Genomic DNA, 24,956 nt, shown 5'->3' on the forward strand with positions numbered 1-24,956 from the left:
TTATTTTTTTTTTTTTATTATTATTATTAACTTTTTCGTGTGCGCTACAATAAAAGTGTGCACCGAGCAATGGTTCTTTCCTTTTTTATGGTTCATTAATACTTTTTTTTCTTTCTCTTATTTTGTACTTTGAGTTCCAACACTATTGCATTTTTGGATGTATTTGTTTTTTTTCTTTTTCTTTCTCGATGATCACATCTAAACAAACCCTTTCGTGGAAAAGCTTTGCAATTTGTTTCGATCGTATTAGACAGAGAGAAAGAGATGATATATATATATATATATGTATATTATATAGATAAATATACGAATACAATATTAATCGAGCCCGCGAAATCCAACTCGAGTCAATCGGAATAAAATCGTACACCATTATTGTACCATTCAATATTTTGATATGTCGTTGAGGATCCTGTGCGATTTTTTGTCTGCATCTTATACCCAAGCGAAGTTTTAGTGCCCTTGGTTTATGCATAGCACGTAGCAAGTATAAACTCCTTTTCTAACTTCATCATTATCATCATCATCATCATTTTATTCTTCTTCTTATTCTTCTTTCCTTATCCTCATCATTATCATTTTCTTCTTCTTCTTCTTTTTCTTCTTCTTCGAGAGCATCGACCGATTGTCGACCAATTGTGAAAAACAAAATCTCGCTTAATTTGCGCAGGTACATTATGAAAGAGATTCATCTCCTCTATTTATTATTACTTTAACTTCAATAGGGATAGAGATAGGAATAGATAGATAGATAGAGATTGATAGATAGATAGATAGGTAAATAGATAGATAGGGCAAGATGCAAAAACGTTGCTTTACAAAATAATATTTCCTCGGTACGATCGAGACCGATGGGAAACAACAACGAAATGATAAAAAGGCAAAGAAGTAAGTAAACAAAAAAAAAAAATAAGATAATAGAGTTATACGACGAGGAGGACGAGGACGATGACGACAACGACGAGGATAAAATATTCTTCGCATGTGATGCGACAATACTGTATAATCACTCGTATAGGACAAGTCGTTTCTCGTATTCCTTCGAACGCTGCGCGTTTCGGACCAGCCGCCAACGCGTTTCCGTTGATCGAAGATCGTTCTTCTTCTTCTTCTTCTTCTTCTTCCTCTTCTTCTTCATCTTCATCTTCTTCTTTATCTTTTTCTTCCATTTTAGTCCAGCCCAAAAAGAAAAGTCACGAACGATCCGTAACTTTCGCGTACGAGAGACAGGGAAATAGAGAAAGAGAAAGACAGGAGGAGTAAGAAAGAGAGAGGAGAGAGAGAGAGAGAGAGCATTTCGCTTTTTTTAGGATGATGTGTCAATAAGGAGCTATCATCTTCACGTTATATTAAGTCTTTGAGCGACGATAGACAACGGCGGTGATGTGTTGGTGGTGGTGGTGATGGTGGTGGTGGTAGTGGTATTGGTAGTGGTGGTGCTTCTGCTGTTGTTGCTATTGCTTTTTCCAGTGTTGGTGACAACGACAAGAAAAAAACAATGGACGAGCAACGAGAGGGGAGAGTGCTGGTTATTTTTTCTGTTTTTTTTTTTTTATTTTTCTTTTTCTTTTTTTATTATATTACTCTTCTTTCTTGCCTTTTCTCCCCCCCCAGCCCCTCCTCCCCCCTCCTTTCAGTACCAAGAAATTTGGCATTTCGCAGTCTTGGCCAAGCATCATCTTTGGTCGCAAATGACTAAGCCTAGCCCTATGTTATCAGTCTGGGCAGCTTGAAGCGTACTTAGAATTCCAAGTACACAAGGATGATGATCCTTAATCGTCGCTTTTCACAGCAGAGCAACACCGCGACCTGAAGCCAACGCGGATCCTGCTCGTGCTCGTGTCACTGACGCACGCGCCACCAAGTCTGCTGAACCTTCTCGTGGAGTTTCTTGCAGATACCGGCGAGCCTCCGTCACATTCCAGCATCCGCTGCGTTATCATCGTTATCACCGCCCGCGTCCCCACATGAAAATGTTGTTTCACCACCACCGCCACCGTCACCGCCGCCGCCGCCGACATCATTACCACCATCATCACCGTCATTACTTTCCAACGCTTCTCCGCTCTCGTCACCTTCTTCCAAAGTCATTTGAAAATGTTTCTTATCTTGATCGTTTCCACTTTGCTGTTGCTGTTGTTGTTGTTGTTGATCGTCGGACGGCGGTGAGGGTGGAATCATTGACTGATACCAATCTCTGTTCTCCTCCAATGTATCCAAAATTTCCTGAGCATCAGGATGCACCAAATCCGCCCAGGTTTCCCAAAGAGGATGCACGATATAATCGATGAAGCCTACCTGCGACTTTTCGATTGTTGCGCTATGCCTATCGCACATCGGACTGATGTCCATGTTCTGTTCACGTTCTCGATCACCCTGCAGGAAGAATTCCTCCATCAACAGGCTCACCCATCGTCGATAAAGTGGCAATGGTTTAGTTGGATTCGATAGGTCCGCACAATGAACGAGATTTTCCAAGACTTGTATGCGATCCGTATAATTGTCTAACAGTAATACTCCAGAACCAGCGACTTTCTTCGTTTCCACCATCGTCTTTAAATCGGCCAACAGGGACATGTGTTTCGACATGTCCGTCGAGAGAACCATGTCGATTACCATCTTCCTCAATGTTTGCCTTTGCTTTTTCGTCATGTTAACGAAAATGTCGCAACCTTCGTTCTGCAGAAGCTTGAACGCAACCGCAAGGTGGTGATTCTCTAATACGGATTCATCGTTGTACATCAAAGCGAGCTCAGAACCTATAATTTACAAAATTCATTATTACGTTACAGTCGTAATTTAAAATTTCTATCGATAATATCTAAATTGTCATAACTTACTCGAATTGATAAGGAACTGATTCGTTAGCCCGGGATGATCAACATCATGGATTGTGGCCGCAAACAGAGCCGCTGTAATCTCCAACGGCGTAAACACAGACTGCAAATATTCATTGGAAAATGTATTATAACCTGTTATATAATTTCTAATCATTTTGTTAATTAAAACATCAAATATGAATTTTAGTTACCTCGAGGGCGGGTGTGTTGAGTAGTGTGTGGGTGGATTGGGTCACATCGGCGGCATGAAGACTGTTGTGGAAGGGGTTATCCTTGACATAATGATCCTCGAGAGTCATCATGAAGGTAACGAAGATTTTCGGCGGTATCGCCAACGATTTCAATAAATCTCGACTTTGGAAGGCCGTATACGCGACGCAGGTTAGAGGTCGATTATTACTGAGCTCGCCTATCCTGAAGATATCGATACCCCATTTATCGATGTCCGACAATAACTGAAAATAATAATATTAAGAGATATTTATTAAAAATATTCAATAAGAAATATATTTTTTAGATTGTATACGCGCGTATTAAACATTTATTTCGGAAAAAAAATATGAATTTATTTCTATATAATATAATAAAATGAAGATCGATCGTTAAAAAAGTATTAACAAGAATATGTATTTTTCGAATATCTATTTTTGTTGTTGTATTATTCAACGAAGCGAACAAATGATAAGACGTTCGATCGATCCCAAAAGGCATAGAACACCAAATAAAGTCGTCGAGAAAAAGACTACAGCGGTTTTGTCGGTACGAATCATTGTCAAGTGGGTGTTAATCCGAGTTGTTTTCTCGCTTGGATAAATCGGACCAGTCCTTTTTAAAGGAAATATAATCTGAACATTATAAGATTTCTTCTAAGAAGAATCCTCCGCGTCATTATGGAAGGCGCACTCGATTAGCATAACGCGTGCAAGGAAATAAACATTATTTTCATCTCGAGAGAAAAGATCGATCGGTTCTATCTATGGTGCAAATAAATTTACGAGTTATCATTCTTCGATTGAGACAACAAAATATTGATAAAATTTATAAAGAGTAACGAAGGAAAAAAGAAACAAAATAAAAAAAAAAAGCAATGACTCATACGAATTACTTATTTTCATTTTTAACGTGATTTTTTCTTACATTTTCGTTTTTCTTTTTTATGTGTAACTATTATTCGAGTTATCGGTTAGGGTTTGCTCGACTTCGTTCCAAATGATTTTGCAAATTCATATCTATAAACTAACCGCGACACGACCTATTGCGGGGCCAATGCAAACATTTCGTTTCTCTAAATTCCTATTATCGCATGTGCCGGCTGTCACGTACGTATTTTCTCACCTTTCCCCTCTCACATAGATAGACTGCTATCGAACTCGATACCGCCTACTATACTTTTATTACTTATGACTAATAACAATAACTTTGCATTCTTCCTTCACTTAAAGTGAAAACGAAGAATATATTTACGTGGGGACAATTTTTCCATAAAAAGATTTTATCTGATTATCCTCTCGGTCGTGAAAGAAAACAAATAACAAAAAAAAAAAAAAACCAAAAAATAAAGAAGAAGAATAAGAAAAAAAAGAAAACATACGATTTGCTAATCTCACTAATCTGATAGACCTTGTCGCGTAGCACGCGATTCACCTTTCCCCCCTTTCCCGAACCCCTCTTCGTCGTGCTTGTAATTCTTTAGTAAAACGGAAACACGTTGTAAATATTTGTACACACAAATCGCACGTGTCATTGCAATGTTTTAAAATGAATTCGTAATGTTATCTCCTATAATCTTTCGCGTTTCTCCATAGTCTCTTTCGAATAACCAAAGTGACGATTTTCGAGAGAATAACAAGAAATATATAAAGAGAAGTTGTTGTTTTTATTTTAGGAATAAGAAAAAAACCAATCCGCGCAGCTGGCTATCCGAATCGAATTTGCTTGCGTCGAAATTCCCGGAAAAATCGTCGAGATCGAAAAATAACTATAAACGAAGTTAACCAAAAGAGAAAAAAAAGAAAAAAACAAATAGGAAGTTGTATGCTATGATATTCTACTAGAAACAAACGATCGTTTATTTGTATAACGTTCTACTCTTTTTTTCTTTATTTTTTTTTAAGATAATAATTAAAACTACATTGTAGTAATCGTGAAAAGTATTTTTTCATTTTCTAAGTATTAATATTTATTTTTACGTTAAAAAATATATCAGAATATGTACTTATAAACGTTAATTATAAACGCATGAATGTTTCAATTAATTAAACACACAACAATCTATATGCATATTTAGTATTATATTCGAGTTTTGTTATTTTTTTGATAAAATCTATGTTTATGTCAATTAAAAACGATTTCTATTTAATAGAATAAACGTTTCTATGATTATTACAACTTCGCTCAATAGGATTAATATAGGATTAGTGAAAAGCGATGAAATCTATTTATGAATGAATGAAAGCTGATCATGATCAGGGATTTACTTCGATTGCGTGGGTTTCGAACGGATAACTGAATTCATAGAATGAATATAATAAATATATATATATATATATATATATATATATATATATATGTCCTTATGTAGATGCATATTATATAAATAGATATTTCGATTGAAATTAAATGGAAGATAATTATTAATAATATGTCGTCCTTTTTTTTTTATGTAAAATTTTAATGAATAAAAGAATTATCGTATTATATTTAATTGAGTTAATGTAATAATTGATTCGTAAAAATAAAATTAAAATTAAAAAATGATAAATAAAATTATTAATAAATAAACAAACCTTGCCAAGTCCCTCCTCGTATGGGGTCTCCACTCCATGAGGGGGTACTCGTTCTCCCGTAAAGCTGTTTGTGTGCGTAAGTGGCCTTTTAACGCCACTAATATGCGACATAGAAGCTGGACCTCTCTGTACTCTGTCTTTCTTTTTGGCAGCACGTGCGTCCACACTTCCGGCCGCTGCAACCGCATCTTCGATCCGCAAAGATGGCAAATCGAGTTCCTGCTGTTTGTCTAAAAAATTCATTAAAATCATTCTCATCATTTGTTAACATATATTGCAAAATATATTGCAAAAATAAATGCTTTTCGTGAAATTCATCATCATCATATATATAATATATATTATCATATTTGTTAATTTATTTTTTAATATAAAATACTTCAATTAAAGAGAAAACAAAGAACTACTTAAAGATTTCTCTGTCTTATTTTGTGATCTTATCTTTGTTGTTGTTCTTATCGACTCTATCATACATAAGTATACCTATCTATAAATAAAAACGTCTTCTATCTGTCGTCTTTATTATATCTTTTCATTTCTACGATAACGGCCGAATTATGTGAGCAAGAAAAAAAAAAGAAAAAGGAAAAAATTAGTATTTGTAATAAGATAAGAGAGTATAGGAAATCGGAAAAGCTTCGTTAGATCCGATTAATCTGGTTATACTTTTCAAATTGTCATGCAAAAAAAAAAAAGTAGATCGCGAAGTATTTGGATCGAGTGCGTAAGAGGAAGGAGATTTTAATCGTGTGTGTCGCTATATAAATCGCAATTTCAAGGGCTCTCAATGCGTCAAAAGAGTGAAAAAAAAAAAAAAGACAGAGAAAGAAAAGAAGAAAGAGATATAGATCGTTTGCTTTTGACGTCTTCGTTTAAACTCGGATTCCACGACCTCGACTATCCCCCTCTTTCTTTTCATTTTCTCACTCACTCTCTCTCTTTCTCTCTTTTTCTCTCATTGTCAGTTCTATTAAAAGTAGAGGGAAAGGATTCAAAACATGTGAATTCGTAAATGATGATGATACTGATCAAATTTAGTTGGAAAAAAGATAATAACGAATGATAGAACGTTTATGATACAATTGAATAATAATTCAAAAACATTTTCTATTAGAATTACTTACCAAGGAAAGTGTTACAGATATATTCAGATATTTGATTCCCGGATTTGGACGATTCCGAAAAATGGAGGAGTTCCTTGTTCAGCATTCTCTTGAACTATAATTAGAAAAAAATAGGAATAGGTAATTGGTAATCGAGCATCATTAAAAATATTGTGTGATTTGTAATCGTGTATAGAATTGTTCCTTTCTTTGATTTATTTAAGACAAAAAATTCTTTTAATAAAACAATTTTATTTCAAATATTCGATATAAATAAGATCTCTATTATTATAAAAGATTTCTGCTAATTTAAAATCATATATTTTGATTTTACCTATTATCATATTATAGAGATTTTATCTCTACAATAACATACATAATTATATATATAAAAAAAAAGAATATCATTGAAAAGAAAGCATAAGAGAAAGAAAAAAATCCCCCAAAAATGTGGTAAATTCGTTGACAGGAATGATTTAAGATACTCAAAGTTATCAGAACAATTTCAACGTTTCGTTTGCGAGGACCAAAAAACCAACTTTGGTTTAGTTTTCGATTGGCAAAGAAGACACACAACATTATCTTGTTGGTGAATTTACGATATTTACATTGAAATCGCGTTGTTTTGCATTTCATATGTATAAACCTGCACACGTGTTATACGTATAGAAAGAAAAAAAGGAAAAAGATAAAGAAAAAGGAATCAACGAAAGTATACGAAAGAATGTTTAAAAAAAAGAAAAAGAAATAGAAAGTACTTATTGTTAAAGCCCGGAAGCTCCTTATCGAATTTCTTATCCGATCTACCATTTTATTCTTTCAAACAAAATTTAATTAAATCGTTCATTATAAAATATAATGTATTTATAAATAGAATTTTTCTTTCATACTCTTTTGGGAGTAACGACCTGCATTATATATCAAATCGGTTACACACACTTATTAATACCTCGATCGTGTAATCAAATAATCTTTCCCATCACACCATATTATTAGAAATGAAATGAAATTTTTAAACGATAAACAGATAATGATATAAAATTATTAATAATATTCGATTGTAATATTCTTATCAGTCATCGCGATATTGATGAAAGAAAAAACAAAAAAGTATGTAAGTATATAATAAATATACGTGTATCGATGACAAGTGCAATTTCCAAATATGTTATGCATCGTTACACGCGATGACGCAGGCAACACACAAAGTGAATTTGACCTACTTTCAGGACCAACTCTCTCATCTAAAACGATGAAGTATCGCGACAGTAGGTTTTCCAACATCGTGAGGAAAGAAAATGCGGCCGATGATAGAGAGAAAGGAGTCTGAGGAAGAAGCATCAATAGGTAAGTAGTAAGTAAGTAGAACATGTCACTTCCTACAAAGTTTCTCAACTTTCCTTTTTCAAACAACGAACATGAAAATATCGACAATAAATACGAATGAAAAAAAGTTTATTTTTGTGGCTTAATTTTTGTTGTCAATTTTTAATATATATTTTCATATTTAATAATAAACAATCGTTTAAGTATTGGCAAGGTAAATAAGATCGGATACACATATTACTATAAATATCTGTGAAAATATAATACGATAAGGGTATCATCAAATAATCGATCGTTTCAAGACGATTACAGACGATATCGTGGACCGTAAACAATTGATAGGATTTTTAACAAATATTTTGCGAGAAAGATACGCGCACGTTTATAATTTAAACACTGATTAATTATTTTGTGTTATTGTTTGAGGATACCATAAAAAAAGAAAAAAAAAGAAAACAAAATATGATGATACAAAAATGTACATTTTTTTTTCTCGAAAGAAACAGGTTTGAAAGTCACGACATTTGTCGTTCCGTTAACCGATCAATGGCAATCGTAAAAGCGTGATAAAAGAAAAAAAAAATTGCTGGATTAATGATACAAAGATGAACAAAATTTGTCGGTAAAAGAAAAAAAAATTAAAAATAAACACTTCTATATGTTCAAACATGATTTATTGAAGTTATTTAAATAAATTCCGCATTCAGATATCTTCGTTAACATACTTTAACAGGTAATAAGTAACCGTTATCACAATAGAATTAAATGAAAAAAAAAAAGAACAAGAAAATAGATATATATATCAAGAAATATCTATAACAGATAAATAAGACGAGATTCGTCGTAAAGGTGTGTTTGTCAGTGACAAACTGGAAATGTCAAAACAATTTTCTAGGTAGGATGAATAATTTTCCAACGATCTAGGGATAGTTAATAATACAGGAAATTCTCAATTACGTCGAGCATCGATGCTCAACCAATCGATGGTCTCTTTATTAAGACGTCATCGTTCAATTATGATGAATCAAAGTTATCTACCTGTTTACTATAAAAATCTATAACAATAAAAATAATGGATAAAAAACACAATGTATGTATATTCATAAATTATTATAATTTCAAATAGGAAATATAAGTACCTCTATCAATATTATCATTTTCTTATCTTAATAAATTCTCAACGACATATATTTTTCCTTGACAAGTAATTATATATGCGTTCTTATTGTGAATAATAATCGGAACAACAAGAATCAACATGTTGCAAAAATTAACATATAATTATAATCAAGTATTATATACAATTATATAGATCGTATATGCATATGATGCAAGGAAACATGTAAATCGTATGAAAATATTCGCGGGTGTAAATGAGTTTTAAATCCAGACCTTCGATTTATTCGTTGCACGAGACGACGAATTATCATGCTCGAACGATGACGCTTATACGGCACAACATGCATAATGAATTTCCTTGGATAGTAAAGCAGCTATGATTACACAAGTTGTATATTTCGTTATCGTTCACAGTATTCCGGGTCTTCGAAGTTCACCGATACCATAATTATCTTTTCTCAAATAAGATTCACATCGCGAGTACTTATGAAAATGTAAATTGAAGTAATTTAAAATTCATCATCATCGAACATACATAGATACATTCCTTAGTAAATGTATTTTTTCTCCGTTTATAAAAAAAAATTAATTACATATATTATATAGGGGTGGGGGGGGGGCCCGAATAAATATAATGTATTTTCATTATTATTGAAATAAATTTAATACCGATAACATTAAATAGAATTACTCACTAATCTCGTCGCGTAAATTTGAAACGAATTAAAAGAAACGACAAGATTAAATGTATATATTTGAAAATGAAAATCTATCGATTGGAATCGTTTTGTAATTATCTCATAAACACGTTCTATCTTTATCACGATCAATATCGATTTTCGGTAACATCGATTTCAAAGAAATACGTTTTTAATATCTCTGTTCGTGCTTATATTTAATAATTACTTTAAAACATTTAAGTATATTTAAAAAAAGAAATTCATAAAACAATGATTATATCTTTATTATCAAAGATAACATTTCTTTTATTTCGCTGTTGTTATAATACAAATCGTACGAGAATAGAATTTTTTTTAAGAAACCAACTTTGGTTTATTTTTATTATTCTTTAAATTGACTTTAATATGGGTTTAATCAAATGTTTGAACGTTTGGGACAACAACGAACATTCTCTAACTCTCACCCAAAGTTTTACAATAATTCTCAAACAATCTTGATCTCTCTCTCTCTCTCTCTCTCTCTCTCTCTCTCTCTCTCTCTCTATCGCTTTTAATTTGCTTTTAGAATACAAACGATCGATCGATTTTGTTGAACGTGTTTAACTCGCGAAATCGAATGAACTTTCAGGTAAGGACGGCCTTCGGTAACTCAATACGATCGATAGCTTTCGAAATCGTATGTGGTAAAACAACGTAAACGTAAAGGTAGGAGAGAAAGGGTAATAGTCACGGCATATGGCCATGGCACTGAGATTTGTACGAGATTAACGATAAATTGTGCGTATTAGATAAGACCGAAAGATAGTATGTAAATACGAGCGTCTGTGATCAGTTCGACATTGAAAAAAATCGTTTTTGACCGATTGCGTTTATCTTCCAAACGAAAAGTACATTGAACTGAAAATAATTTAGCAAAATAAAGAAGAAAACAAAAAAAAAAAATAAAAAAAAAAAAATAAAGAAAGAATACGACAGAATGAGCGTTAGAATAAACATTGTAATTATCTTTTAAATAGTTTTTAATCAATTTTATATAAACCGGTCCCCTCCCGATAATAATTTATATCGGTTCGATTTTTGTTGATAAAGCGAGCATAATAGTTTCGTTAAAACAAAACGAAATGAAATAAAAAGGATAAGTTACCTGGACCGCAACGATACTGGCCATGGCTGTAAGATCTGCCAGAGTCCTGAGATAACGAAAATATCTTGCGGACTCGTTCACGTTGCCGGTCTCTAGTTCCCCCTTAGTTTCTTGTTGCACCATCGTTCCAACAGTTTTTTTTTTGTTTTTTTTTTTATAATCCCCGTTAGTTTTCTCTTTCGAAAGTCGATCACGATAAAGAGATGAGACACGTTAACTGGACGGAATAAAGGACGACTAACGTTCAGTGAAAATCGCGGGAAGAAACTTTCACCTTAATCGTTAAACGTTCAAAATTAAAATTTAATCTTATTATATATTTCCCGTTTCTTCTTTTTTTTTCTTCCTCTCTTCTTATATTTTATATAATGGACAATTAAATTCTCCGATTGTTTCTTCAATTTTCACACTTTTGTGTCACTCTTGATTATCGAAGAAAACAAAAAAAAAAAAATAAATCACTTACTTAATTATACATCCAAATATTGTTTTTCATTAAAGCATAATGTTTTATGGATACAATATTTTCTAGATAAATATAAATAATCAAACGCACTAATGTAGAATAATAATGAAAAAAATAAATCATCACTGTTTATTATCTACTGTTATGTGTACGTTTATATATTAACGTATATACTCTTTTACATTTTCGAATTTGTCGCGTGTTTAAAAGCGAAATAAGAACAAAACCGAGAACGCGCGTGAACCGTACGAGCATCTAACGTGTTCTACGTGCCTTTGAACGTTCAGCGAGCTTTTTATCTCTTAACCAACACCCGTCGTCCCTCGTACCGTCCTTCTTCTCGTTGCTTTAACACGATCGTTCTTTCTCTTTCTATCTTATATTTTTGTTCTCTCTCGCACTCGCATTAACTTTACGTAGCGCACGTATACAACGCGTATGCGAGTGGTAGGGGCGGAGGAGGAGGAGGAGGGGGGGGGAGAAGGGGGTATATGACCAAGTTAAGAATAGAGAAGGGGAAAGAAATAATACAAACTTTTACGAATAGGTATGACAGGAAGGAAAATTCGACAATTTTACGAATTTATTCGAATATATTATTTTATTGTTTATTTAATTTCTTTTTTTCCTGACACAATGCTTTTTTTTCTTTTTTTTATATATACGCGTATCGTAAAATTCGATAAGATCTTTTTCCTTTCACCGTACATGAATGGTACAACGTGATACACAAAAAGAATTAAAAAATATTCCTTGATTTTTTTTTTCCTCAATTATCTTTCAATGTTTACAGTCGTTAAAAAGGGGAGGGGAAATTACGAGCGTCGATGTGAATCCAAGAAATCGTATCGATTTAATGCTTTTTCATTCAACAAACGGCGCTTACGAATACTATACTTACTTACATATCGTACGTATGACGATATCATTCCTTGGTATTCCACGAAAACGATCATTGAGAGTTAAGCTTGTCTTTCGTCTCTTCTAATTTAAACACGTAACAGGATTTAAAGGGAAACTTCGGAATTCTTTGGATAAGAAATTTGTATACTATAATTTTCGTAGAGTTTCCTATGAATATCTATCTCTCAAGTTCTATAAATCTACGAAATATTTTTGGCTTTAATATTAGACAGAGATGATTTATCATTACAGATAGATAATTCTCAAATTTCATTATATTCGTTTTTCCAATAATTTATATAAGAATTTATTTTCAATTTATATATAAAAGTTCAGCGAATCGGGATTAAATTTTTGATTTCGTTAAATAACTTGCGAAAAGATAAATAAGGTATTTTTTCTTTTTTGGTAAATGTTTATTTTTAACTGGTCGCATTAACAATGGAATCATTAGCGACTACTATAATCATAAAGATTTTTGCCAATATGATTGAATAAAGTATTAGTTATTGTTTACTTTTCCTTTTATTTCTTTTCGTTTTGATTGTATGATTGATATTTTTAATAGAATACATTTTTTAAAAGGATACTTTTCACATAATATTGCTAACATTTATTTTTGCTCTATTAAAAAATTCACTTTCAAAGCGTTTCATCTCGTGACTAGTTACACATTGGCCTTTATCCGACCCGTTTTACCTTATCTGTTTTATCTTTGGTCATTCCAAAAAGAAAAATAGGAGGAAGGAGAAGCAAGGGATGAGACATCTTTCAAGAATAACTTGCATACGTTGAATCACGTAGGAGTATACCGTTTATAATTCGCAACTCACATCAGATTTTTCTGAATCAACCGCGGTTAGAAGAAAAATTAATATTTTCGAAAAAATACTATTCGACAAACTTTGAATATTCAAATTCTTGCTTCGAAGTGACATTATTACTGTAGAAATCTTTGTAAACTTTTTATCGGATAAGTGTCACAATGAAAAAGTCAAAGTTCTTAGTTTTCTGAATCAAACGTTTAATCCGTATTTGAAATAATCATGAATACGTGACCTATTGCGCGTATGCAACATATGTATTATCTACATTTATGTATATTCTGCATACATATTAAACAAGACGTTTGATTAAAAAATAAATATTTCATTATTTTATTATATTTAATTTTATGAATCAAAATTTATAGATATATTTTCAATTTGTATCTAAAAAATCAGCTAATCGATAAATAAAATGTTGGAGAACAAATATTTTTTTTTAAAAAGATAAAGTATTACTTGTTGTTTAAACTTCCTTTTTTCTTTTTTACTTTCTTTTTTTTTCTTACTTTCTTCTTTTTCTATATGTATATGTATGCACGCATATATATACGTGTTTGTTACGACGAAGAGAGCATTATACTTTTTATGTTAAAACATAAACACGATTTTGTTATCGCGATTAAACCAATCACACAATTCTTTTTTTCATACAGTCCGTACGTACGTATAATATTTATTTTACTCTCTTTTCTTTCTATCATATTTCTTTTCTTTATTTTTATTTTTCTTCTTTAAATGAGATAGAAAAAATGGGAAGATATGTCAGCCAACTCTAACAGAGTTATATTTTTTGTTTTCTAATCTCGGAAAAGAGGAGCTTCTAAGAAAAATACGATGATGTTTGACGATGAATCTTAAAATTTGTTCAAAATGCTCGGAAAAGACTTGAGGGAATACCAGCCAAGCATATCCAGTGAAAAGCTTACGCAAAAGATTGCGTGGGTGAATGACGATAGTGTCTATTCTCTATGTTATTGTTTCGTTGTTCTATGACGAAAAAGATGTCGGACTTGACGATACAAAATAAAACTTTCCCTTAACTTTATTTCAAAGAATTCTCTTTTGAGATATCTGAAAGTAAGGAAAAGAAAAGAAAAAAAAGAAGTAAAATAAAAAAAGAAAAAGAAAAAAAAGTAAATCAATTTCTATAAAATCGTTTGCAAGTTTTTTTTTCATAGAATTATCTTCACTATTTTTCAGAGATACTTACATTAGTCGATTTACTTAGAAAACGAAGCAAACAAATTCTTACTTTTTTTTTTTTTTTTCATAAACTATTCGAACGTTTCGTATTTTGTGTTCCCGAGAAATTTAATAAAGTATGTAGAGAGAAAATATGTGTGTGTGTGTGTGAGAGACAGAGAGAGAGAGAGAGAGAGAGAGAGAGAGATAAAATGAAAGAGTGTGAGAAAGGAAAGCTGTTTTATTTATTCATAGGGGGTGGATAATTGTTGTCTAGGTAAGAACAATAAAACAGAAAAATGAAAATAAGAATAACAAAATAATTCAATGAACGGGAAAAAAAAAATGGAAGAAAACGATGAAGAGAAAGAGAAAAAGGGACGAAAGAAAATTTTGTTCGCGATGTAGGTCAGTGAAAAATATTTTTCCCCGAAAAATCCATTATATAAAGTTACGATTTCGAAAGCTATGATTTTGAGATAAGCATTTGTAAAAATAACATTTGATATTCGGGAACGTTGTAGTGTGGTAGTTTTCAAAGTCATATTCTACTTATAGTTAGTTAAAACACATATCTTAAGCGTTATATATAGTGAATCATAGAACTACTTATATCTCAAATAGACATTTTAAACAATAGATATTCGCTTTAAATGCAATGTCTTAAAATTTGTCTATGAAGAAACATATTTTAGGATTATTAAAATTGTAAATTGATACAAGAGTATTTTATTAGAAAAGAATTATAATTTTATATAAATTATAAGAAAATGTTGGTCTCATAAAAGTATGTTTTTCAAAAGTATTATAAAATTCAAAAAGGGTAAACCTGAATACTACTTAAAAAAATAATCATTATATTTTTGTATATCCACGTACAGTTACAAATACTTTTTCCTATGTCATTTACTTTTTTTTCTTGATACTATACTAAGGGGAAATAAGAGAGTTTAATGTTAAATGTACACTAAAGTTCTTTCGCAAGTAAGTAAATGTTGGCTCCCGCATTGAAGGCAGATAAGTGGTACTTACTTTCTAAAAGCATTACATCTAATCACGGCTTAGAATAATCACACGAGAGTAAACAAACAATGTGACCTAGCTTGGGAAATACGATCGATGCATTGGCAAGAAAAAAAAAAAAAGAATTTATTGTCCTGCAACGGGTCATGGTGCGTGCGATTATCGATCGTTGTAAAAGTCGAATGCATGTGGGCTTGTCGGATGTTTTCCTCCTTTTTCTCTCGTTGAATTTGTTTCTGCAAGAAGGTCGCAAGTACAAAACGTTACATCGGTCTATTTTTATTTAATAGGAATAGAGGAACACCTTTACCGTGTATGTATAACGATCTAAACTACGATGAAAATATTTCTGTTTCGTGCGTGAATTGTTATATAAAAATTTGCATGATTACAATGTTCTACAAGCTGTACTACTATATCTAACTATTTCAGGGTTTACCTAGCTATTTTCTCAGAAGGAACTAGAACTCGCGGTCGATCGTCGAGACAAAATCAAGGCTAACGAATGCAGTCTTTATTCTTGTTATAAGATCGAAATTCTTAAGATAACCCACATTGGAGGACTCCGTGTTTAACTCACGTAACAATATGTAAGTGTTTATTTAAGAGCTTCTGTTTTATTTTTCTTTAAATCTTACGATAATCTATATGTCGACTATGATTTATATTGTTCGTAAAAGAAAAGGAAAAAGATAGAAAAAGAAAAAGAGTATATAAATCGTTGAATGAATGGTTTCTCATCGATCGATTATTAATTATTTTCAAGTAAGTGCTGACTCGAGTAAGCTCGCTTGAAGAAGTAGTATTTTCGAGAAAGATAAATTCTAAGTTCAACGTACTCTCTTCTTGAGTAAAATACATAGAAATGTATATATATATATATATGTATATAACCAATACCTATATACATATATAGGTTTGGAGATAACTATTTTTAGGTGAGATCTTAAATTGAAATGGTGATCTTCGAATTATGAAGCCAGGTCGAATGGAAATAAATCTTACTCTAGAAAATTAACAAATAAATTACCAATTTGACTAGTCTAGACGAAGAGATTGTAAATCTTGCCTATTTTTCTTTCATCCTATATTTTATATTACACAAACTCATTGAATTTCGTATTCGAAAAAGTATAAGAGGATAAATATAAACGTGATGTGTTCTTTACGAAAACGTGTATCTTTTTATGATAAACATACATTACGTAATTATATTTTGACCTAAAATTATTTCCTTTTCGATAAATTCGTATTGTTTTTTAATCGATTCCTTCGTCCGATCGTTACTTTTTATATTTTTATATATATCCTATAAATTTCTGCTTGAGTAGTGAATAAAGAAGTGGGTCAAAAGAAAGAAAGAATATAAAAGAGATAGAAAACATTTCTTAAAAACTTTCAATATGATTTGTTTGTTCGGCAAAGAAGATGATTGCTAGGTTCGTAAATACCACGTTGTCTTCTGATTTTCTTTTTCTTTTGTCTTTTTCGTCCCTTTTGACGATAACAATCAGTGATAGTTATTTTTTTGTATTTTTTCTTTTCGTATTTTTCTTCGGAAATTTTGCTAGTTTTTTTGAACCGATTCATCCCGACGGGAAAACCAACTTGGCTAATCCGTATCTGTAATTCATTGTCACAATGCAAATTATTTTTCTTCATTCTCTTCTTTTATTTACTAATAAGCAGTTCTTTAGTTACATCATTGACGTAAAGAAATACAGTTAAGACATTAGATGAAGAAAAAGTAGAAAAAGAAAAAGAGGAAGAAGAATAATAAGAATGTTTGAAATATCATTACAATTACTCATATCAAGCTCGATAACTTTTTACTCGATGAAAATGTGCCACACTTTGACAAATTAATATATTATTATTATTATTATTATGAATTATTGCTAGAAATCAATTTTTAATTAGCGAATTCGTATCAACGAGTAATTATTACAACGCAAATTACTTATTTTCATTTTCTACTTTTACTAGTAGTTTTTCATTTACGTCATTAAATGTAACAAAATGCAGTTAAAAGAATTAAATGAAAAACTGTATGAGGAAACACAGTGGTAGAGAAAAATATGAAAAATAATAATGATTGGAATATCATGTTATATTACTCACATCACAACCTCGATAATTGTTTTATCGTGATTCATTAATTTTTTGTTTACTAATAACCAGTTCTTGATTGAATTTATTTAATAAAATGTTATAGAATTAAGAGAATAGATGGATGACTAGATAAAGAAAAAGATGAAAAAGAAAACGATTAAAGAATGATCAAAATATTATTATATATTACTCATATCAATTTTAATAGTTGTTCTATCTTGATGAACTTTTTTTTTTACTAATGAGCAATACTTGAGAGTTAAATTATTAATGTAATAAAATATAATGAAAGTGAATAGATGAAGAACAAGATAAATAAGAAGAAATATAGATAGAGGAAGAAGATAAAGAATAAGAAAAATAAGAATGATCGAAATAGCATTAAGTGTTGCTCATATCAATCTCGATAATTCTTTTTTCTTTTTTTTTTTTCATTTTCTTTCTTTTATTTACTAATTAGTAATTCTAGAGTGTTACGTCATTGACGTAACGAAATAAAGTTAAGAGAATATATATGAAGAACGAGATAAAGAAGTTGTAATAGTAATAAAAAAAGAAAAAAAATAGAAGAAGAAGAAGAAGAAGAATTAGAATGATCGGAGGAATATCATCACATACTATCATATCAACCTCGACAGCTGTTCACGCGACAAACGCGTGTCACTTAGACAAATCTTTATTATTACTTATTATGAACAATCATCGAAGACGAATCACGCGGCTTATAAATGTCGTCCTGTTAAATCTGTTAGTTCTCACATGCTTGCCATATCATTTAGCTTTGTTAAAGGCATCATTATGATCAATTTCTCTGTCATTATTTTTTCTCCTTTTATATTTCTCTGTCTTTGTCTGTCGGGTTCTATTATTAGAAAGCATAGAGAAAATCATATAAAAATAATTGATTATCTTAATGAAACGTAATGGAGAAAACAGAGTAACAATAAATTTATTGGCTCGTATTAATAATAATAATAAAAAAAAGGTTATATATATTATAAAAAATATTCATACTTAATTCATCGTATTTTTAGATGATGGCCAGACCGAGTTCTAGATCAAAAATATATTGGGTAAAGTATCATAAATTAATCGAGTTTATATATGTATATATATATATGATACTCTAACGAATCTCATTGTAAGTTTTAAAGATAAGACAAGATACACCAGACGTTACTATGCTATGAAATTATGGCTGTTTTATCATAATGGTGTCACGTAGTTGAGTATACTTTTGTAGGTTTATGTATACTCGTCGAAAGTTACAGACATGAATAGAAAGATAAAAAGAAAGAGAAAATAATGTTTATTATATATACTATGGTATATACCTGGTTCAGTAAAAGGGAACTAAGACTTTGTTTAATTATATATACATATATATACCTATATACATAAATATAAGTTATAAGCTAAAGTTATTATTAGGTTAAGATTAACACATAAATAAGAACTTTATTTCATTTTAAGATAATTTGAGAAAGTATAAAAATTGTCTATAATATTTCATAGAAGACAATTTTGAAAACAATTACCTGTTATGAGTACGAAGTTTTAATAGGTAGACGGAGAAGTATGCAAGAAACGAGAAAAGAGAGAGAGAAATGAAATGACAATGGAAATTTTTCTATGGGAAAATAATCGAAAAATATGAGTTTGTCATTATTCGCTAAATCATCATTCATCTAACCGAATCGACATTTGGTCGTGGGTAATAAATCTTAACCAAGTCAAGACTATGATCAAAAAACATAACAGAGTCGAAAACAAAGTCATCTTACGTATCTAAGATACGTTGATTATCGATTATTAATACGCTGCGGTATACGAATTAGATCGTAAAAACAATTTTTACGATCAATAAGATACAAGGGAGACCTTGATCGAACGCTTAATTCTTTCTCTTTCTCTCTCTCTTTTTCTCTTCATTTGTTTGTTTTTTTCTTTCTCTATATTTTCTACGTGTTTTCTTCCCACAATAATTCTCATATTTGCATATTTAGTACAATATATTATAATCATTTTAATATGTACTTATGAACTCTTATTTATTCGTCGATACTTTGTTATATGACAAATATAAAAGTTCGTACACATTAAAAACCGATAAATAAATACGATTTCTCGCAAGATTATATATTCGAAATTGTGCAATTCTCAATAGAGAACAGTAGAATAAGCAACGAGTACGAAATTATGCAAATTAGTCTCCCATCATGTGTGAATGAAAACGGAGAGAGGCGGCAAATTCGTTAAATAAAAAACCGGAATTCTCTCGTCATGTTTAATGGTATTTAAGATAAAAAAAAGAAAATAAAATAAAAAGCAGGAAAAAAATAAATCGTAAAGTAATGAGGAGTATCATTGGAATGTTATTAGTTCCGTCTTCTTTCTTTTTTACGACTGATACGAATCACAATGATGCGGTTTAATGATATTCATTCGTAACTCTCGATTCTCTCTTTCTCTTTCTCTCTTCCTTTCTATTTTTTTTACAATATATTTTCTTGAAATATGTGAAAAATTCCGAAAAATTTAATATATTTTATTCTTCTTTTTATCCTTTCTTTTTTATGTTACACACCTGCATGTATCTTACTCGCTATTATTTGTTACTGTAATACATCTGCAATACTTCTTCCTATTTATATTTCATTTCTTTCGGTCTCCTTTTTTTCTTAAATCTACGGATTTGTTCTTAAAAACGTTTCACCTTTCACTGAAGTGAATTTTATCAGAAAAGGAACCAACCGATCTTGATTTGCGATATAATTTTATATTTTGGTGTGATAGTTGCAAGTGAGAACGCTTTCTAGCTTATCCTGATTAATGGTAGAAGAAAAAAAGTATTAGACGAAAATGACCTCGGGAATGAATTTGATGATTAATCCTCGAGACTGTTACAACACGTGTAAATATGTACAGGTGTTTCTTCGTTTAAATCTTACGATTATTATTGTTAGAAATTAATTGGCAAAATAGATCATTATCGTACGGATCAATTTATTTTCTTAAATCTGATTCTATATAACATATCTGTATAAACTCGATATTTTATTTATTTATACATTGTAGATAATCAAAAAATTTATATATCAATAATTACTAATTTTTTTTATACTTATAAATTTTAATGTAAAATATAGAGAAAAGAAATATATATAGTTTCATAAAGTTATTTTTATTTATTATAGAGGAAGGAAAAATAAATGTCACTTTATTTGTTCTCTCGTAAACAAAAAAAAAAGAAGAAGCAAGAATTGTTTTCGAGCTTGCGTGCGGGTATATGCGGATGTGTGCATCTCTGTGAGACACTGGTTTTTCCAATACCACGGTTACAATAACGAAGATGGAAAGGAAAGAAAATAAGACTGTGAAAATCAAAATATAGAAGCAAATTCAGTCACTATAAAAATGTTGTTTAGTATCAACGCTACGATGATACAAGGATTAGACAAAACAATTCAAATAAACGTCCAATAAAATGGACATTGTAATCTGTCCGTATAAACGGAATTAAACAAAAATAAATATATATAAAAAAAGAAAAATAAATAAATAAAAATAATAACCTCGCCAAATATTTCTATCGCTTTTATATATATATATATATATATAATATATATATATATATATCGCTGTTATATCGCTAGAATTCGGATTAAAACGAGACAATCGTTTATAACGCGATTCACCCTATATCGCACTTTCTTTCTTTTTTTTTCTCTATGGTCTGTACAATTTAATGAGAGACATTGAGACTCGGTTGTTAATTAAAAAACAAGATATACACTTGACGTTGAGCTAATTAGTATATCACCATTTATCTTAGCGAACGAGTGTAACACATTATGATAAAGAAGAACGATTATTATGTCACGGTAAACAGTTATATATATATACGTAAACGTATTATTTTGTAGTGGTAAGAATTGAAAAGATAGATTACTATGTGTTGTGATATACCCAGTCAGAAATAACCCTTTTTTTCTCTCTCTCTCTCTCTCTCTCTCTTTCTCGTTTATATACATATGTACGTAGGTGTTCAACGTCGTACTTGACCTATGCATACGTCGTGTATGCGAAAAGCAAAGGTGAGGGCAATAAATCGAGCTACTTTAAATGTAATCACAGTAATTTGTCTCTCTGGTGAACGTACTTTGTTCCTATCTCTGTGCAAAGTCGTTTTTAAAAACGGCACATCGAGAAAGAACGTTTGCGTCATTAGTTCTTTGTATTAGTTACACGTTATTCTCTTATCTACCTATTCCACGCGTGCTACTTCGTTCTATTCTCGCATCTTTCTTTGATTTGCTTCTTTTTTCCTATTTTTTTTTGTATTTGCTCTCTCTCTCTTTCTCTCTCTTATTTCATCGGTCTCCCTCGCGATAATTAATGGCCTGCACGAAAACGATGAAATGACACGTGGATTTATAATTTGTGTGTGTGTGTGTTCTGATAAAAATTAATTAGAAAGTTGTCGGTCGGTTTTGCAGGGTGCAAGCAAAGAAAATCGTTAAACGTGAGAATTTCAACAGCTGGTAGAACATACACGTGTCGAAAATGATTATGGAATTCGAGTCGAGTTAAATTCGACCTTGTAGGATGATGGACGAAACTGCATCCGGCCACTTTGAAAAAAAATATATATTTTCCACGAAATGATTTTTCAACTTCAGCGAATTATTTCTTTGATTTATCAAAGCTTTCCTTTCTCTTTCTCTTTCTCTTTCTCTCTTTTTCTCTTTCATCTATCTATCTTTATTTTTGATCGAAGATCGACATTGAACACACGCGTCCTTCCAGTTAATTCCGCGAACCTGTCGAATTCGATTCAATTCTCGTACTCGACTTTTTTCTTCTTTCTTATTGTTATTATTATTCGACGTTTAAACATCGTATTTTAAAATGAAACCAAAAAGAAAAATTTACTTAATACCTCTATTGTGTGTGTGTGTGTGTGTATTATATTTAAAAAAAAATAAACTTTTTGGACAATGAAATATTTGTGTTGACCGTCAACAGCAGAGAAAAAGCATTTTCATTATTTCCCGATAAGGTTACCTATCTTTTTCGGTTTTGCGTGGCGCGCGAATCGTTGCAAACATGTTGACCTATTTTTAACAACTACTTTTGACATCTCCATGTTTTTACAAAATTTACTCAACCGTGTTTAATTTCTTTCCTATGATTTATAGAAAACACGATGACTATAAGCCACGTTACAGTTCTTTTTTTATTTCTTTATTGTAATTACATTTTACAATTACATCGTTAATTAACGATAAACTAAAAGGGATAATAATTGTACTCGAATTCACAAATAAAATCTTCATAAATCTTGTCGCGTATAAATACAAAAATTAATTATTAATTGTAATTGTAATTATAATATACATGCATTCCTTTCCTTCGCAGAGTTTTCTTATCTCCGGCTGTGTGTACAATCGTGATTAATATACGATCGTTCATAAATAAGCAGATATCCTTTATTACTTTCTGCTATTACACATCGTAACGGGCTAAATGATAACAGTTTGCCGCTAATCGTAGATACCTATTTCGTCGTATACTTTTCTTCACTTATTAGTTACTATCCAGTTAGTATTTGACAAAGGTTTTTGTTTCAATGTGCGTAGTATGTACGTACAAGCACCACTCGGTCTGCGAAGAATCATTAATATATTATCTTCATTCTCATAAGCCAAACATAAGTAGTACGTATGTAGTACTTATCTCTATATTTGGTGCAAACAACAATTACTTTTTCGAACAACAATTATTTTTTCTAACAACAATTTTGTAAACGAGCATAATTCAATTCAAGATTCTTATTTTATAATGTCTACTGTGTGTATTATATAATTAAGAGATAAATTAAGCTGAGACAAATTAACAACTTATTCTTTCTCTTATTTATTTTTTTTTTATCTTAAAAACAAACAAAATAATTCTTATTTTATAATGAAATCAACGTTAAAAGTTATTATTTAGAAATATTATTAAGATATTCGGTCATCGAATGGTCACGAGAATTTTATCGTCTTAACATTAAATCAATTATATATGCTTATTCATATCGTAACCGGTCAAACGACCGATTTTTTAACTTTTATATTATATTTTATACAATATAATATAAAATAACAATTATTGATCTGTGACTGGTTTGAATAATAATTAAAAAAAAGAAATTTTATATTTATAACTGTCGTAAAGCCAAATGAAGAATTTGAATTTTAAATTAAGAACCGGTCATTTGACCTGTCGTAGGACATTTAGCATTGCTACTTTATCGATTACTGCATAATATAAAAACATTGTAGAAAGGATAAAACATGTTTCATCCCACGCGTATCATTTTTGGTAGGAACCTAATTTCCTGGTCAAGTGATATCTCTTTTTCTCAGTTTTAAATAAAACACACCGGAAAACAATTGAATTAATGAAGTTATATGTTTGCAATATATTAGATTTTATAATATGAAACACATTTCTCTCCTTTATGAATAAATTAAATTGTCAGCTAGATAAAAAAATTACGTCAATGTTTTTCAAACTGTAATACACAACTCGGTACCGGTTCGCAATAAAACAAATACAAGTTTTCTCACCGAAAAATATTAATTAAATTTCATTTTAACAGAGGTTATTATCATTATAAAGTTTGACGTAATAAAATGGGCTGGATATAAAAATATTGCAAAAAAAAATATTAATCCGATGTGAGAAAAAGTTTAGAATACTTTGTTCTACGTCCGTATATGATTATTTTTGGTACACACAGCCTTATAATGACATTTGTTTAAAAACGACACGGGCATGGAAAACATATTTATAATCATATATAATTATGTAATAAATATTATTTGTACGTGAATAAATGCTACATTTCGATAATACTGAATCGACGGACAAACATTATTAATATTGATATATTGATTCGTGGCACGCGTCTTCCTCAATACATACAAACGTTTTTAAGCAGTGCTTGGACTTGACATAAGTGTGCTCTTACACGTGATCATATGGATATTCTATATAAGCCTGCATACTATGTTTATTCACATACCTATCTATCCGTATAATAAGTATGTGACACGGATAATCAGTCAGATATATAATATCAATACAGTTGGTGAGACGTTTACGTAATAATGAATGCATCGTCTACAAAATGTTAGTTTATTTTTCATTTAGAGTCGATTGTTTGATTTTCTTCTTTTTTTTTTTTAAGGAAATGACTCATCAGAATAGTTTCGTTTCCTTCTATCGACGAAATCGAAGTTTAATAATCGTTAAGTTGCAAAAATGTGTTGGATTGATTAAGTAATAATTAGTATTTTTTTGTTTTTTCTTCTTTTTTTTTATAATATGACTGACATGTTCTTGATTAGAAAGTATCATGCCACCGATAATTCACGTCATTTCTTGAAAATGGA

The 24,956-nt window shown here is 30.6% G+C and overlaps 1 protein-coding gene across 15 annotated transcripts in view; it reads right to left on the bottom strand.

Moving 5' to 3' along the window:
• The window catches only part of LOC106785808 (cAMP-specific 3',5'-cyclic phosphodiesterase), a 325,274-nt gene continuing 300,318 nt past the window's right edge, over nt 1–24,956 (bottom strand). For 14 of the 15 annotated variants that reach the window (XM_014746594.1, XM_014746604.1, XM_014746658.1 and 11 more), the window contains 5 exons: nt 6,751–6,844; nt 5,627–5,856; nt 3,032–3,295; nt 2,841–2,940; nt 1–2,759 (listed from right to left, as the gene is read on the bottom strand). In XM_014746594.1, the coding sequence (XP_014602080.1) occupies nt 1,915–2,759; nt 2,841–2,940; nt 3,032–3,295; nt 5,627–5,856; nt 6,751–6,844 (1,533 nt within the window). In that variant the 3' untranslated portion in view covers nt 1–1,914. Of the gene's footprint in view, nt 2,760–2,840; nt 2,941–3,031; nt 3,296–5,626; nt 5,857–6,750; nt 6,845–10,998; nt 11,420–24,956 lie in introns of those variants that run through there. The other variant, XM_014746671.1, reaches the window with a different exon arrangement.

The sequence above is a fragment of the Polistes canadensis genome, unplaced genomic scaffold (assembly GCF_001313835.1).
Source record: "Polistes canadensis isolate GaletaPanama2010 unplaced genomic scaffold, ASM131383v1 scaffold_3, whole genome shotgun sequence".
NCBI lineage: Eukaryota > Metazoa > Arthropoda > Insecta > Hymenoptera > Vespidae > Polistes > Polistes canadensis.